General features: G+C 39.6%; 1 protein-coding gene across 1 annotated transcript; it reads right to left on the bottom strand.

The window, feature by feature from the left end:
• Nucleotides 1–4,119: 4,119 nt before the first annotated feature.
• Nucleotides 4,120–11,938, bottom strand: LOC139725618 (lambda-crystallin homolog). The gene is made up of 7 exons (XM_071636707.1): nucleotides 11,872–11,938; nucleotides 9,659–9,740; nucleotides 8,569–8,721; nucleotides 7,624–7,785; nucleotides 6,824–7,018; nucleotides 6,054–6,159; nucleotides 4,120–4,683 (listed from the first exon to the last, which is right to left on the bottom strand). The coding sequence occupies exons 1-7, from the start codon at nucleotides 11,913–11,915 to the stop codon at nucleotides 4,463–4,465; spliced, it is 963 nt and encodes a 320-aa protein (XP_071492808.1). The 5' UTR covers nucleotides 11,916–11,938; the 3' UTR covers nucleotides 4,120–4,462.
• Nucleotides 11,939–15,013: the final 3,075 nt, after the last annotated feature.

The following is a 15,013-nucleotide window of genomic DNA, read 5'->3' as shown; positions in this document are numbered from 1 at the left end:
AGTGCAATTGCAAACATATTGGGCTGTACATGTTTCCAGTCAAATACAAAATGTACATCAAAACTGCTAAATGTTGAAAAGTCACCAGCAAATGTGAGGATATCATCTCTCACTTGTCTTTAGCAAGATGTACATCAATAGTGGTACATGTGTCTTCTTATTCTTATGAACTCCATGGGGACAAGTGGAATTCTAATTATGTTGTTTTTGTTTTATATTTGTCTTATATTTGTTTTTGTATTTTCTGCAGAGGAGTGTGGCTGCCGTCTGTAAAAAGCACACTGTATGGCAGTTGTCTGGTGCAGTGCACTCCCGATATAACGAACACGGTTAAAATGAAATTCTTGTTTCAATGAAGTAAAAAATCAGGTCGCAAAATTATCCTCTGTATACCTTTATATACACTACTGTTTGGGTATGACAAAATCTTGATATAAAACCGCTGGTCCCTGATCACTTTGTTATAACGGGAGTGCACTGTACAGGGGAACCTTGTTATAATGAGCTGCCTGGGACCATTGAAATGCCCTCCTTATACACTGTATTGGGTATCTTGTTATATTTAGGATACAAACAAGAATATAAAGGAAATTGGGCAAGCAAACTTACCTCGTTATGTCGGGTATTTCATTCTATCCAACCTCCTTATAACAAGATTCCACTGTACAATGTACAAAGAAATTTGCCATATCAGAGTTCTCTACTTTGAATAAATGGTATTTAACTTCGGATTCAATGCAATAGTGTTATCTACTTTGTCATGTACAGCAGGTGGCTTAGTAACATGACCAACACAGCCGCGTTGAATGAGCCTGTATCCTGTGTGTATTTATGAGCATTATACATGATGTATGTATATAACGACATGAAAAAAGAAAAGAAAAAAGAAATAAGCAAATATATAGAGGTGTATTGATATAACAAGCACTCACAACAAAATAATGAGGCTTCACCTTTCATTTCATGATTGTCATGTTGTCTGATTGATACATTTATTGCCATTTCCATGTATTTCTTTTTGTTTTATTCCCTCTTACTTTCATCTTTCCATTTCTGTCCCCGCGTTCACATTAGACCCCACGATCTTATCTTTTTCACGACTGACCGTGCACACTGCTATCTCTACTATCCACAAGCTGCAGGGGCAATTGAGCTAGGGGTGAGCTCTGCCACTCGAAACCAGACATCGCGCATGCGCACATTTGGTGTATACAGCTGGATGCTTTCAATTACGCCCCAAGGTCGCTCTCCCCTCCACATCTCGTCCCTGGACGCAACTTGCTTCGTGGGGACGAGGGGACAAGTCCTAGCAAGCGTTCACATTATGGTTTTCGAGGAGAAAGTCCCACAGCACGGGACTTTCCCCGCATCACGGGGACTAATGTGAATGCAGGGTGTAATTACTGCCACTGAGTAGCATGGTACTTATGAAATGTGCTTGTGGAACAGTGAAAGAGAACATATCATTCATTCATTCTTCTTCAAGGAGCAACATAAAAAAAATCCTGGAGGACTTGTATCTCCTTTGTTTTAAAAAAGTATCAAAAGATTAAATTTCTCAAAACAGACAAAGGCATAATACTGTATTCAACGAAACCATTTACATTTGTTTGACTATAGGTAATGCCCCATTGGAATACATTATTGAAAAGCTGAATATTAAAAATTTGTTAGTTTTCCCTCGATAATATACAGAAAGGAAATATAAACATAAAGCCATCTTAGAATTATTAATTGTTAAAAAAGAAAGAAGTTAAATTTAGGAAAGAGATTATTGGCAGACAACACGAGTGTGATCCTTTTCGAATGGCCGAGTCTGAGTACAGAATCATAGGTAGATTGTAACACATATGGCAGCTGCGTCATCCTTAGTTACTGGTCAGTATTCACCATTCTTTTACATTATATTGTACTAACCCATGCCATGTGACACAATGTGGCAAACACGCTCTTCGTTCAATATTGCTGTGATTCAGAGTAGCACAATGATCACTGCTTCCATGAATGATGACAACATGCAAACTTCATTCAGACATGGCCTGCTATACTAGAAACTGGTACCGTACTGGGAAACCTGTTGTAACAAGCTCGCTTTATTTGAGGTGCTGCTTTTGATGTGGTGAATTTGGCAGTCCCGACTTTCCATTACAGAATTTCGCTGGTCACTTTTTTCAGTACCAGTTATAACGAAGTAAACTTGGCAGTCCAAGCGGGGCTTCCCTGTACATGAATTTTTTTTTCTCCATACTTGGAAGTACCACAGTAAGAAACAATAAAAACACCTTGAATCATCTACTGTGTAAACTCATTCCTGATCTCAGAGATAGACTGTCATTGATATACACACATAAATTCCTGTATGAAGAAGTGGATATAATAAAGTCAATACAACCCGCGATAATTCTGAAGTTCTAAACTTCCCAGAAGTACAGTTTCAACAGTTTATTTTTAATGTCATGCAGGCATTGCGCAGATATTGCATAAAGGTAAAACAGTTCTGGTGCACCTGCAGAATCGTAAAATTTCGCTCCAAAATGTACACGAACTGCGTGTAAATTGTCTGAAATAGGGCCGAGTTGTCCAAGACCAAGCTTGTTAGCCTGGATCCTTCTGGAATAAAAGTCGGTAAAAAACTCCAAAACAACTCATCATCCCGGCAAATCGCATCAGCCAGGTAAGTTTCTTGGCAGATTCTTTCAATAAATTACAAGCAAATACATGCATGAAATGGTGCAAGACGGGTTCTCAAACCCTTGCCAGAACTATGTTTTCACTTTAATTTCTGGCTAATTGTAAGATCATGGAAAGCTCATCTTTGGCTCAAATCTCTCACACACCATTTGTTCAAAGGAAGGTGTCTCCCACACTATTTTACATATTTTTCTGGTGCTACACAGTCATAATTGCACACAATAACATTTTCAATGTTCAGCTCAGCTTTATGATAGTGTCACTGCAAGGGAAGAGGTTGATATGACAGGATCCCCCCCCCCCCCCCAGTAAAAAGAATAACTCAAACAACCTTGATGAATAAGAAGCCCTAGAAAGGCAAAACATGCACAGTTGTGCAGTATGGCCCCACTGCATAAGTAGTTTCAATCAATAGCAGATCTGTTTTATGCACTAGGGTCCTTATGTAATGAATTTTAATGCTTGTATATTTTGCATGCCGTTATCTTCCTGCATTTTTCTCTAATTTGTACAGATTAGATAAAAGTCTGCTGCAGTAATATCAATGGCCCCCAAATTGCTACATTTATAAACGATCCTAAAATTGGCAACAAATGTGAGAGTGTAAAAATTTCTCTCAAAGTGGCAATTTTTTCTGATTTGGGGGAGATTTAATGAATTAAGTCAGTTCCATCTACTCTTTCTCCAATACAGGATATGCATTAAAGGTAGGGAATCCCATTTGCATGCCTTAAATGAAGAGTTGTATAAACACAGTGGTATGTTGAAGAGAGTATCATTTTAGAAACTCCCATAAAGTATTGAAAGTGGAAGGTAACATTTAGTACATTTTTATTGACCGTTAGATTTTGAATTGAATTCTTTTCGGGGCTCACCGTAAATTCCAGTACATTACTAGGCTACCTTTGCAGACCCATGCACTGCATGTGTGTCCATCATGTATATTTTGTGAATAAAGTTCATCAAAACATTTCTATATACATTCTTGCCACACACTCTATATGTTATTACGTCAGCTCTTATACTTTTAGATTTGTGTTTATAGATAAAAAATACAGAAGACTGCAACAAAAAGGCTTAAGTGTGGCTGACACACAGAACTACTGAGTAGTTGAGTTTTGTGCATTATTCAAATTGTAGATAACTGTTGACTTCCAAATTTCTAAGCAGTGGCCTAAACAAGTCCCCTGAGGTTCATATCTAATGTTTTGCTGCATTTTGGGAGTTCTGTAAAAGGTATCCCCTACCTTTAAATTACAAAGTTGCTAATTCAATGAGGAAAATATGATAATTTCTGCAGTATAATTACCCCATGGCTTGATAGGTTAAAGGTCACAGCAAGACATAGTTTGGTAATACAATTGTATGTGTCCATGGCCATATAAGGGATAGCACACAGAAAGTACATACAAGTAAACAGTACATCAATTACCCCCAGATACACCGTGCTGGGTAAGATAAACAAGCCAGTATTTTGATTTGTGGTGCAAGAGTAGAAAGTGAAATGCAAGTCCACATACCAGCGTACAATACCACCAACAGTCCCACATGTGTTCACCTGAGTTAGTTTTCTGTGTCGAGTGCTTACAGATAAATGGTGATTGATGACTGCCACCTAATGATAATGGCCAGATATAGTTGCCATGATCAATTCCAAATCATGAACACTCATTTTAAGTGTCTGACTTGCATAATTAAAGCTTTGTAAGCATCTCAATATAATATAAAAATATAATTATGATCTCTGACTGAAATTTGATTTGACATGAGATCATTGCCCTTCCTTTTCCATGTCAAGTTTTAGCTTGGCCAGAGCCGCGAGTCGCGCATCCCTCCACTTCCGACGTTCCTCCAGTTTATCCAGCGGCATGAGGGCATTCATCTCAGCCACAATCTGCTCTACACCCTTGCCGCTGTAGGTTGGATTTGGCCCAATAGTTGAGAGGACCTCACGCATGCTTGGAGCATAGCGATCCATGTAGCTTTGCATACCTTTGAATTGGAGAAAACACATATTTTACAGTTACTCACTAGATGAAGTTACTGATGAAAATTTTTGTTTTTTAGCTCAGTAACCTTTGATCTCGAAGAATATGGCAAAAAATCTCTTCAGTCCATCTAGCATACCTTGGCCAGCAATGAGAAATTTCATGCAAAGGTTTTCTAGAGTTGTGTTAACAAGTTATGGGTAGGTTGGACAAAATGGACAGACAACCCAAAAAGTAATCAACAAAACTAGAAAGAAACAAAACTCTCCACTCCGATGCTTTTTGTTGATGATGAATCTTTAATATAAGGTCAAAAGAAATAAATATTCTACTCTAACATACATGAGTTTGATGAAAGTTGACTATAACATCAATATATATATATATATATATATATATATATATATATATATATATATAATATACAGTCAACCTTGCCTAAGTCGAATCTGTTTGGACTGAAGAAATAGCTTTGACTCATAGAAAATTTGACCTAGTGTATGAGGCATTAAAATCAATAGAACATAAAGAGAAGAGGACTTGAAAAGACATTCGACTTGGGCAATTATTCGACGTACTGTATGTGAGGTCAACTTAAGCAAGGTTAACTGTATGTATGCAATGGAAGCGCAATACTAAAACATATCACAGAAATTTGTTTTACCAGAACTGACCAAAACAGCATTCATGCTTGCAAATATGCGAGTGTATATCTATCTCCACCAAGTCATGACAGATTATGTAAGGAAATGTCATATTTGCAGGGACAAATAGGATTTTAACCTTTGCTGTGGTCTGTTCATCGATTGGCAGAAATGTTTGGAAACTAACTACCAATGAATAGATGTAATCTAATCACTCTCATCCACACTGTGTCACCATAGCCTTCATGTTGGACTGGGGTGCATTGCCAGTGGCGGATCCAGAGGGGGGGTGCAACCGGCGCACGCCCCCCCCCCCATTCATTAATTTTTGTTAAAAACAAAGAAAATAAAAAGAAAAAAATGAAATGAAACCCAGAAGTGGCACCAGAAATATTAGTCACACCCCCCCCCCCCCCCTCCTTTACAGAATTCCTGGATCTGCCCCTGATTGCTACTCCTGAGTTGGCTTGCTAACTTAACAACTATGCCAAGTTTGAATGGATCACTGAGTGCTGATGAAAAACCTTAGCAAGTTATTAAAGCTGAGTGCCTGAGCACGAAAAGGGTTATGGACACACACATATATACCTTTAATACTGGTGTTCAGAAAAAGCTCACAGACAGAACAGAAAATAAGAGTACTTAAAACAAGAATACTACCATCTTACACACATACAAAAACACACACATACCACATGTAAAACAGAAGGAAACAAGTTGTAGTACTTACCGTCTGCATTGAGGTGCATGACTCCCAAGGGGCCAAGGAAGGCATAGCGGAGACCAAGTCCCTCACTCATCACCTTATCCACATCTTCAGCTGACAGCACTCCATCCTAGTGCATCATAGAAAAGATTGAAGGCAACATATGAATCTTTGGGCAAGAATTCTAACAGGTCGGTCTTACACAGTTACGAGACATGCTTGTACAGTGCACTCCCATTATTACGAACACGGTTATAACGAAATTCTAGTTAAAACGAAGTCAAAATTCAGGCCACAACATTATTCACTATATGTATTTTTATTGTTTATTTGTTCGGTTATAACGAAATTTTGATGTAACGAAAGAAAACTGCCGGTCCCAAGGACTTCGTTATAACGGGAGTCCACTGTACTTTTACTGCAAAGAGATTCCAAAGAATTCCCCAACAGATACACAAGACTGCACGTGAAAAGTATTTGCACTTGTAAAATTTGGTTTATGATTGCTTTTGTTTACAATTTTTGTTTTAGTGAGTTAAGTGTTTTGTAGTTATCAATGTCTTAATACTTTCAGCATGTTGTCTTTACACATTTCTGAAATCACTAATGCCATGAATATACATTGTATCTAGATAGACTGCCAGAGACTATGAATAGCTTGCTGCATGGGGTTATGAAGCATTTACAAGATCTTTAGATTGTTAGAAATCCAGAACAACATCCACTCTGTCCCTGTGTTTGTACCATCACACACTTGAGATGGCATTTGACTGACTGGGACAGAGATTTCCTACCTCGACCAGTCTCCACGTCTCAGCGATGAGGCAGTACTGGATTCGGTTGATGGCAAAACCGGGGACCTCCTTCTTCAGGGTCACTGGTGCCTGTCCCAGACTGCTCAGGATGGCCCTGGTCCGGTCAACGATTGACTGGTCAGTCCAGGGGGCAGGGATAACCTCCACAAGAGGTGCATAGTAGGGAGGGTTGATCTGGAAAGAAAAGGCAATGTGGAGCATGCATCTCCATTTATTACACCATCATTTGCAACTTACCTCTTTCAGTGGGCAGAGGGAATATTACCCTTGACATGTCAGTAATAAGTGGAAGGAATGTGTACTTTTCAGTAAAGAATTACATTCTGTTGAATTCTTTTTGTGTTTTTGTATCACTGTCCTTCTGTGACATCAAAAATTTTTGCAGTCTTCCTATCCAGCAATGACAGTACTGAAACTTTCCAACCTTTGAACAGATTGTCTGATTTTCCTCAAATTTCACTAGTGTTTTTTCACTAATATTTCTGCATTCATTCAATCCACATATGTGTTTCAGTTTCATTCCCCTATAGATTGTAAGAGAAAAAACTAATTTTCCTAGAAATGTTTCTGCAAAGTTGGTAGAAATCAAACCATGAGTTGTTGGTTTTTTTTTTTTTTGGTTTGTTTTGTTTTTGTTTTTGTTTTTTTTTTGGGGGGTGATAAACAAGACTACAAATTACAATGATGTAATTGCTCATCACACAATGGATGAAAAGCAATAACAGCAGCTTACTGGAGCATTATTGTGCAATTAACGGAAAAGAGCGAGAGCCACTCACAGGGTGGGAGACGATGCACTGATTGCGGCGCTTCAAACCCTCAGTGAACTTGGACGGCAGGATACAGGAGGTAGAGCTACTGAGGATGGTGTTGTCTCCAACACACTCCTCCATCTGACTGAACACCTTCTTCTTGACCTCGATGTCTTCGAAAACACATTCCTGGTGGAATAAGACACAAAGCCACTTTGCTTACCGAAAATGTTTGTTTCAGACTACTTTCTTACCATTCATTACCTGGTGGTATGCAACATAAGTGGTATATTTGAGCATTACAAAAGTAATTTCTTCCTTTTGATTATGTGGGCATTCTGGCAAGGACTATTAAACAGACATGAAATAGGCAAGTGATGATTTTCATTATATGCACTCATCAATGAATTTCAACAGTCCAAGACAAGCAAGTAAGTGAGTTTATAGTAACTTGAATTTGGGGAGATTGTAAGCCTGGCAGGTTCTGACAAGTTGATTACTTTTGCCCATAAATGTGAGCCAAAGAAGAAAGGTGATTATAGAGTATTACAGTCCATTCTCTATACATTCATCCATTAATCTATGTTTATTATGAACATCACTAGAAAACAGTAAACACTCCTGAAAGAAGTGTAAGTACTTATGACGATATGCAGCACACAATTAGTACCCAATAGGATGAACGGTTGGTACATTGTAGGCAAAAATAATATATGGCACTAGTAATTCATCAATAAAATGTTTTAACACTATCAATAACAATTATCTGTAAACTCGAGTCCTTGAATCTCGAGGATTGACCCCTGCTACATATTGTTTTCAGGCTTTGCATGTTATGCATCTTCTTCAACATATTCTAACTCCCTTGTAGTACATATCAACCTAAAAGATGGATGACACGCATGCACAATCCACAATTACATAATCTTCCAGCCCTATGGGCCCTAGCCTGTAATGTCCTTACTGAATTACCTGGACAAAGGTGGCTTCTGCTAGGGCCTCTGGCATACTGCTACTCCCCTTGATAAGGGCAAACTGTTCCTCTGGCGACAGACTTCCCCGCAGCATGCCCGACTTGGACAAGTCCTCCAGCCGACCCTTGATGACGGTCAGGGCATCCTCCACCTGGAATAGCAAAGACAGTGATACAGTGATACTCCAACATTACCTGGGTGTTTTCTAGATGCATGCCTTTGAAGGGTGGAGTGACTTTCACAAATAATACCCAGCCACATGAGTGAGGAAATACATTCAAAATATCGTCTGCCCTGACTCAGCAAATATGTGTAGTTGGGAAAAGGAAGAACAAAGAAATAAAAATCTTTTCAAGATGTTTGAAGGAATTAAGAATTTACATTCTCGGTGAGATTAAACTTTTCCAGTCCTTTTTAATTTGTTTTGATATTGGGGGGGGGGGGTGTTGTTGTTGTTGTTGTTGTTGTAGCTTGACTGAATGCTATTAATGAATTCAAATAAACAATCTAAGAAAAAATACACTTCTCATGGCTTATTATTTCCTTTGATATTCTGTTTTGTTTGGGGGAGCAATAGCTTGAATAAGGCATTTCAACTGTACTAACATTCAATAGGTAACAATTTCAGCTATCCTGCACAGCTGTTTGTCCTATACATCCTGCACCTACATTCCTTGTGTCTATACAATAATATCAGAGGCATCCATCATGATCAAGCCATAATTTTAAATGGTAGTCTCCTATAGTTTCTAGCAGAAAACCAGTATTTCCCTTTGTGAACAAATTATATCAAACATGTTCACAAAATTACACTGCTTAGAAATTGGCAATGTGAGCAAGATTAAAATTGCATTCTTTAGTACATAGTGCTTTAGTGTGCTTGTTTATGCTACTGAGTGTTCAAAAAATGCACAAATTACACTCAAATGATACTTCACATAGTGGATACAAACTCTGAATCATAGCATTATGTATGTGTAAATGTTGTTCTCAGAATCAGAATGCATAAAATCATCTTAAAAATCCATGTCTTTATCAAATAATCAAATTACAATGTATGTTACCATATATTGCAAGAAAAATCTTACCTGAGATGGCTTGATATCATAGACAGTGACCTGATATCCTCCACTTGCAAATATCATGGCCCAGCTTCTTCCAATCAAGCCGCTAATGAATAAAGTTACAAACACACAAACAGGGAAAATTACATGAAGACATCAAGGATAAACTGGATGTTATTCCAACATCGATGACCTCCAGATATTGATCACATTCCCATTTCTTCTTCTTTTTTCTTCTTAGAGAATAATGGGTTCTCGTTTGATTTAAAAGGTAGGGGTGGAGCACAACTTACAAGCACCATTGGAAAGCTAGTTAACTTGTGCTTTAAAATGCTAACCTCATTCTGTACTGGTTGCAGCAATTACTCTCTGCTACCCCCTTGACTTTCACCAAAAATGATGTGCTTAATCTGAGATGAAAAGTAAAACTTATCAGACAGGACTCTAATTGTCTCAATGTCTTTCAAGTTGTCCCGCATTCATTGCACAGCCTGGGTGTTAACTGCGACCAGCCCAAACGCTAATCATTGGGCTCCCACAGTATAATTGTGTACAAGGAGCACCCCTGGTTACCTAGGTGTGTGATATACAGCATTCACCAAAGGGGGCAGTTGGAGTTAACACTGGGGAGCCGGATATGGGAGCTGGAAAACACAAGTGACAGTCTTGTAGTAGCTCTTGCATCAATTTTCCCCAGTATCTGTCTTGCTGGGTGGGCTTTGGGTTACAGTGAAGTGCCCTAGTTGGCGTGGGCGTGGCCCTAATTTGTTTGTCTTTCTGTCATCTATTCATGCTTTCATTCCCTTGTCTGTAACAACAGAGCAAGCTGCAACTACCCACACCATGTTGATCAGCTGTGGTCATAAAATAGATGCATGAACATATGCACTCTAAGTCTCACACCTGTTTACAAATTCCCACGGACATGTGGTGGAAATGATATTGGATAAAATGATCTTATAAAAATCATTTTTATTTTTAAAGGACAAGTCTACCTTCGATAGACATTAACTGCGAAGCCCCAACGTGCAGCGTTAGGGCTGTGCCGTTTTCGCATTCAGATCGAGGAGTTGTACAAAACGGTGCCGTTTCGGCGCTATATTTCCTTAATTTTTCAACAAAAACTACAGTAGGAATACTTACATGGGTCGATTAAACCTAAATGATTAATTTCGGCGACTGTTTGATGCATTTCATCGCTTATGATGCAGAAAATGTTGTCTTATAACGCGAATATCTTCAGCTCACCGATGCTCACTGAAACTCACAATCACTCGCACAGGCGCACAGCATGCATGCAGTGCAGTGCATTGACAGCATGCGTAATGCGTACTAATGGATATAGCAGCAAGTCTCTCCACTGTTGCACTAGGGCAGGCCGCTTATCACTCCTAAAAAATGTAGAAAATTTTGCAGTTTCAGATAAATGGGTGAGAAAAACCAAGTTGAAAAGGTAATGTATATTTCATTTTTTATTGTCACTGTGTTTATGATAGAAATTTAGCCGTGCTTTATTTGTGAAGTCGCCGTGAATGTGGCAATGGAATTATTCGTGATTTTTGCTCCCGCTCAACTGTGAGGTAGCCGCCAGGACCGTGCCTTGCGGCGCGGTCTCTGGGGCTACATAGACATGTGCTGAAATGTATTATCAATGAACATTATAGCCTGACCAGACGATGTGCGATTGCATTTTCACAGCGACTAGATCTAGACGTCTGTGTATCGGTGCAGTTAAAATGAGAGGTCTTGTTTTGTTTTTTTCAACAAACTTCATTCACATGTACTCAAAGGAAGACAAGATTTTCACCTCTCAAAAAGACAACTCTCAAAAAAGATACACATTTTGAATTTAGAATCGTTGACACACAGGCTGGCAAATGCTACATATCACTCACTGGGTTTAAATCTATACAATCGCCAATTAATGTCAAATGACGTAGACGCAATACAATGCATCATGAACACAAAACCACACAAAGGGCTGAAGATGACACCTGAACAGCTAGCGGCAGCTAACAAAAATTTTTAACTGCGTAATATAGACCTAGAACTATAGAAGTAGGAACAGCGACTCTGACGTGTTATGTTCTCAAACCCGATTGTGAACGGATGGGACTGAGATTAAGAATACCAATCGTGTCCGTTTCTATCGACTGTCACCTGCGGTTCAAAACACATGATCATCATCACTACAACAGAAAAAAGGGCAAAATACACTGACATTACAAATTGTGTACCTTCCTATTATTCCAACTTTCTTGTCCTCGCTACTGGATGCCATTTTTGTTGATGTTTTCTAATCAAATGAACACTGCCCACGAATCGCCGCTGCGCTGCTATGCTGCGTGATATACCAGTACGGAGCACTATGCATGCAGAGTACACGAGCAGTGCAGGAGGTCGAGGCGGTACGATACCGCGATACGGTATGGTTGATGTGGGAACCTGGTCGACGAGTGGGCGTTACCGGTTGATTCCAGGTACCTGGCCCACGGGTTCTCCCAGGTCCCATCCGAAAAGTTTTTCACAGGAGGGATGCGTGCGCTAAACGGGAGGAGGGGGCGGGGGGCGTGTCAAGGTCAATGATTCCCCGGCCGATTCCCCCCCCCCCGCCCCCTCCTCACCCCCCCCCCCCCCCCCCGTTTAGCCGGAAGAATCTAAGGATCGATCTTACAACCTTGACTTTTCTTCACGACTCCCCCCCCCCCCTTTTTGACCAGCCCATCACTTTGGGGGTGGGGCCGCAGCCCCAAGCCGCCACAACCCCCCCCCCCGTTCCGCTTCCCGGCCTGTTGCCTTCAGCTACTAACAGTACAGGGCCCCGTCTTATAAAGCTTGACTTGTGATTGATTCAAATCAATCGTAACTTTATGATTGAATGCAAATTTATGAATGAAATTAAGACGGAGAACTGCAATCGATCACAGGTTGCGATTGATTGCAGCTTTCAAGAGATTTGTGATTGATTTTTATAAGACAAGGCCCAGCTAGTGCTCATCCTTTGCGCTACTGGGAGATGTGAGAGTGGATAATGTATTTTATAAAGTAGGCCTTACTTAAAGGGATCGTATAGTTTTGGTTGAGACCTAATTTCAGGTTTCTAACATTTTTGGTGAGATAATGAGAAACCTCTTATGAAATATGAAAGAGTATGTAATTCTATGAGGAATTCAATGTTTATTTGATGAAAATTGGTTTTGAAATAGCTGAGATTTCAAAAAAAAGGAGAGATTTGATAAAGTGTGGGACCCACACTTTATTACGATCGCTTTGTTTTACTTTGTTTTTGGATGTTTCAGTCATTCCAAACCCGATTTTCATCAAATAAACTTTAAATTGCTCTTAAAATTGTATGCTTTGTACTATGTCATAAGTGTTTTCTTGGTATCTCGCAAAAAGTTAAAAGCCCAATTCTCATCTCCACCGATACTGTACGATCCCTTTAAAGTAGTAGGGAGTGGTTGCGTAATGGACTGTTTATTGTAATTCAATGTGTAGGCCTACTAGTACTATATCACGCAGCCATTTATGATTTTCATGTCATCGACTACAAGGGGGAAGGTTCGTGGATATGCATCAGTGGATTCAACGGGTGCATACAGATGAGTGTAATAGAAGTTGTAGTTTGTGAAAATTTTAGCAAAATCGGACAATCCATCCTCAAGTTATTGGCTTTTAAAGTTTGGTTGATTTCATGACATGCATTCTCTATTGAAAATGGGATGAAATTCACAATGGTAGAACGGTATCATTTTAAAATATATATATATATATATATCAACGTATTCTTACTCATTTTCTGGGGAGAAGGTCGACTGTTGAACACTTGACCTTGCCCCTTCTCCCCTTCCCCCCCCCCCCCAAAAAAAAGGGATGGGAATAATATTTGCCAATAACAAGTAGAGAGGATTGGTAAACTTTTCATTTGAAATTAAAATGACATATTTAAAGCATCTTTGTCTAATTACTTTAACTTTCCACTACGTCTCACTGTCATTATTTTTCATGTTGCAATTAATCATGCTGGTTCCTCCAAACGGACTGGAAGAACAGTGCGCGTATGATGCGGCTCTGGGTTGTAAACGGGTGTGATTCCAACGGTAAACGCTCATCCTTGGACCATGGAGGTGATAGCTGAAGGACTGGATATATGTTTCATATCCAATTTGTGCAAAATGCGCAGACTCTATAATTCTATAGTATGACAACAATTAATGGAATGCTCAACATTAACTAGCTGTTCCATGCTCCAAGCCGCTCTTCCGTAGAGTTTTGATAATCATATAGACCATATTATAGGAGGTTCTTGATTACTTCTTCTTCTTCCTCATCTCCTTCTAGTTAAGTCTGCCTCATTCAATAAACTGGAGGTTCTTGCAGACTGTGTTATTTACATTATAATACAGTTTATTTACAGATATACAAACACATAACAAATACGAAGAACAAAGATTAGTCACTGTGATCAACCGTTAGTCGGTTACGGAATGCTCCCACAGATGGCGCTGCAACAATTTCCGAGTAGAGGGAATTCCAGCTCCTAAAGAACGAATGGCGATGCGGTTCAGTTCTCTAGTATGGTATATCTGATAGGAATGTGGTTGGATGGCTCTCGTCAAATGAGTAAAGGGGCTATCTCACCGGGCTTGAAACCAGTCGTGTGCTAGTTCGCGACTAGTTCGCGACTCCAGATTTTGCTAGTTGCAGAGACGTCTCCTGAAAATTACAGAGTTTCCATGGAGTCGCAAGAAATTTAAACATGTTCGATTTTTCGCGAAGTCTCCGAGACGTCTCCGAGACGTCTCCACCAGTTGCGAAAACGTCGCGGAGACGTCGCGGAGACTATTATATCCGCGACTGCTGAGACGTCTCCGCGATGTCTCCGCGACGTCTCAGAGACGTCTCAGAGACGTCTCAGAGACGTCGCCGAGACCTGCTGGAGACCAGAAAAACTGGTGAGAGGTCGCGGAGACGTCTCCGCGACTCTATTTGACGCTGTCCTGTGCCAAAAGATGAGCAAGATTATTGTGTATTTTGTACATCATGGGTAGCCTGTTAAATCTCTGCGCACATCCAGAGTGGTCCAATAAAACAGCAGAATAGATGTTGACAAGTTGAAATACTGTATGGAACTTTTTGGTTATAATATGTTACGGAACAAATTCTTTTAGTTTTTTTTTTCAAATGTTTTTTTGCTATATTTACCCCAAGACTGAAAAAGGAACATTAGTATCGCATGAAAAGTTAGCATTTAACCATTTTGCGCACGTTTTTGTGCATATAAATTTTGTTTGCCAGAGTACCTGGATGTGAAATCTTTCGGACTTAATGATTGGCAAATATACGCACGTGTTTCCGCGTGTTTGATAGCATTTTACA

The sequence above is a fragment of the Diadema antillarum genome, unplaced genomic scaffold (genome assembly GCF_040938485.1).
Source record: "Diadema antillarum isolate AM-2024a unplaced genomic scaffold, OU_Dant_1.0 seq00000053_RagTag, whole genome shotgun sequence".
Taxonomy (NCBI): domain Eukaryota; kingdom Metazoa; phylum Echinodermata; class Echinoidea; order Diadematoida; family Diadematidae; genus Diadema; species Diadema antillarum.
The sequence above is the reverse complement of the archived record's forward strand: the minus strand, read 5'-3'. Positions and strand labels throughout refer to the sequence as shown.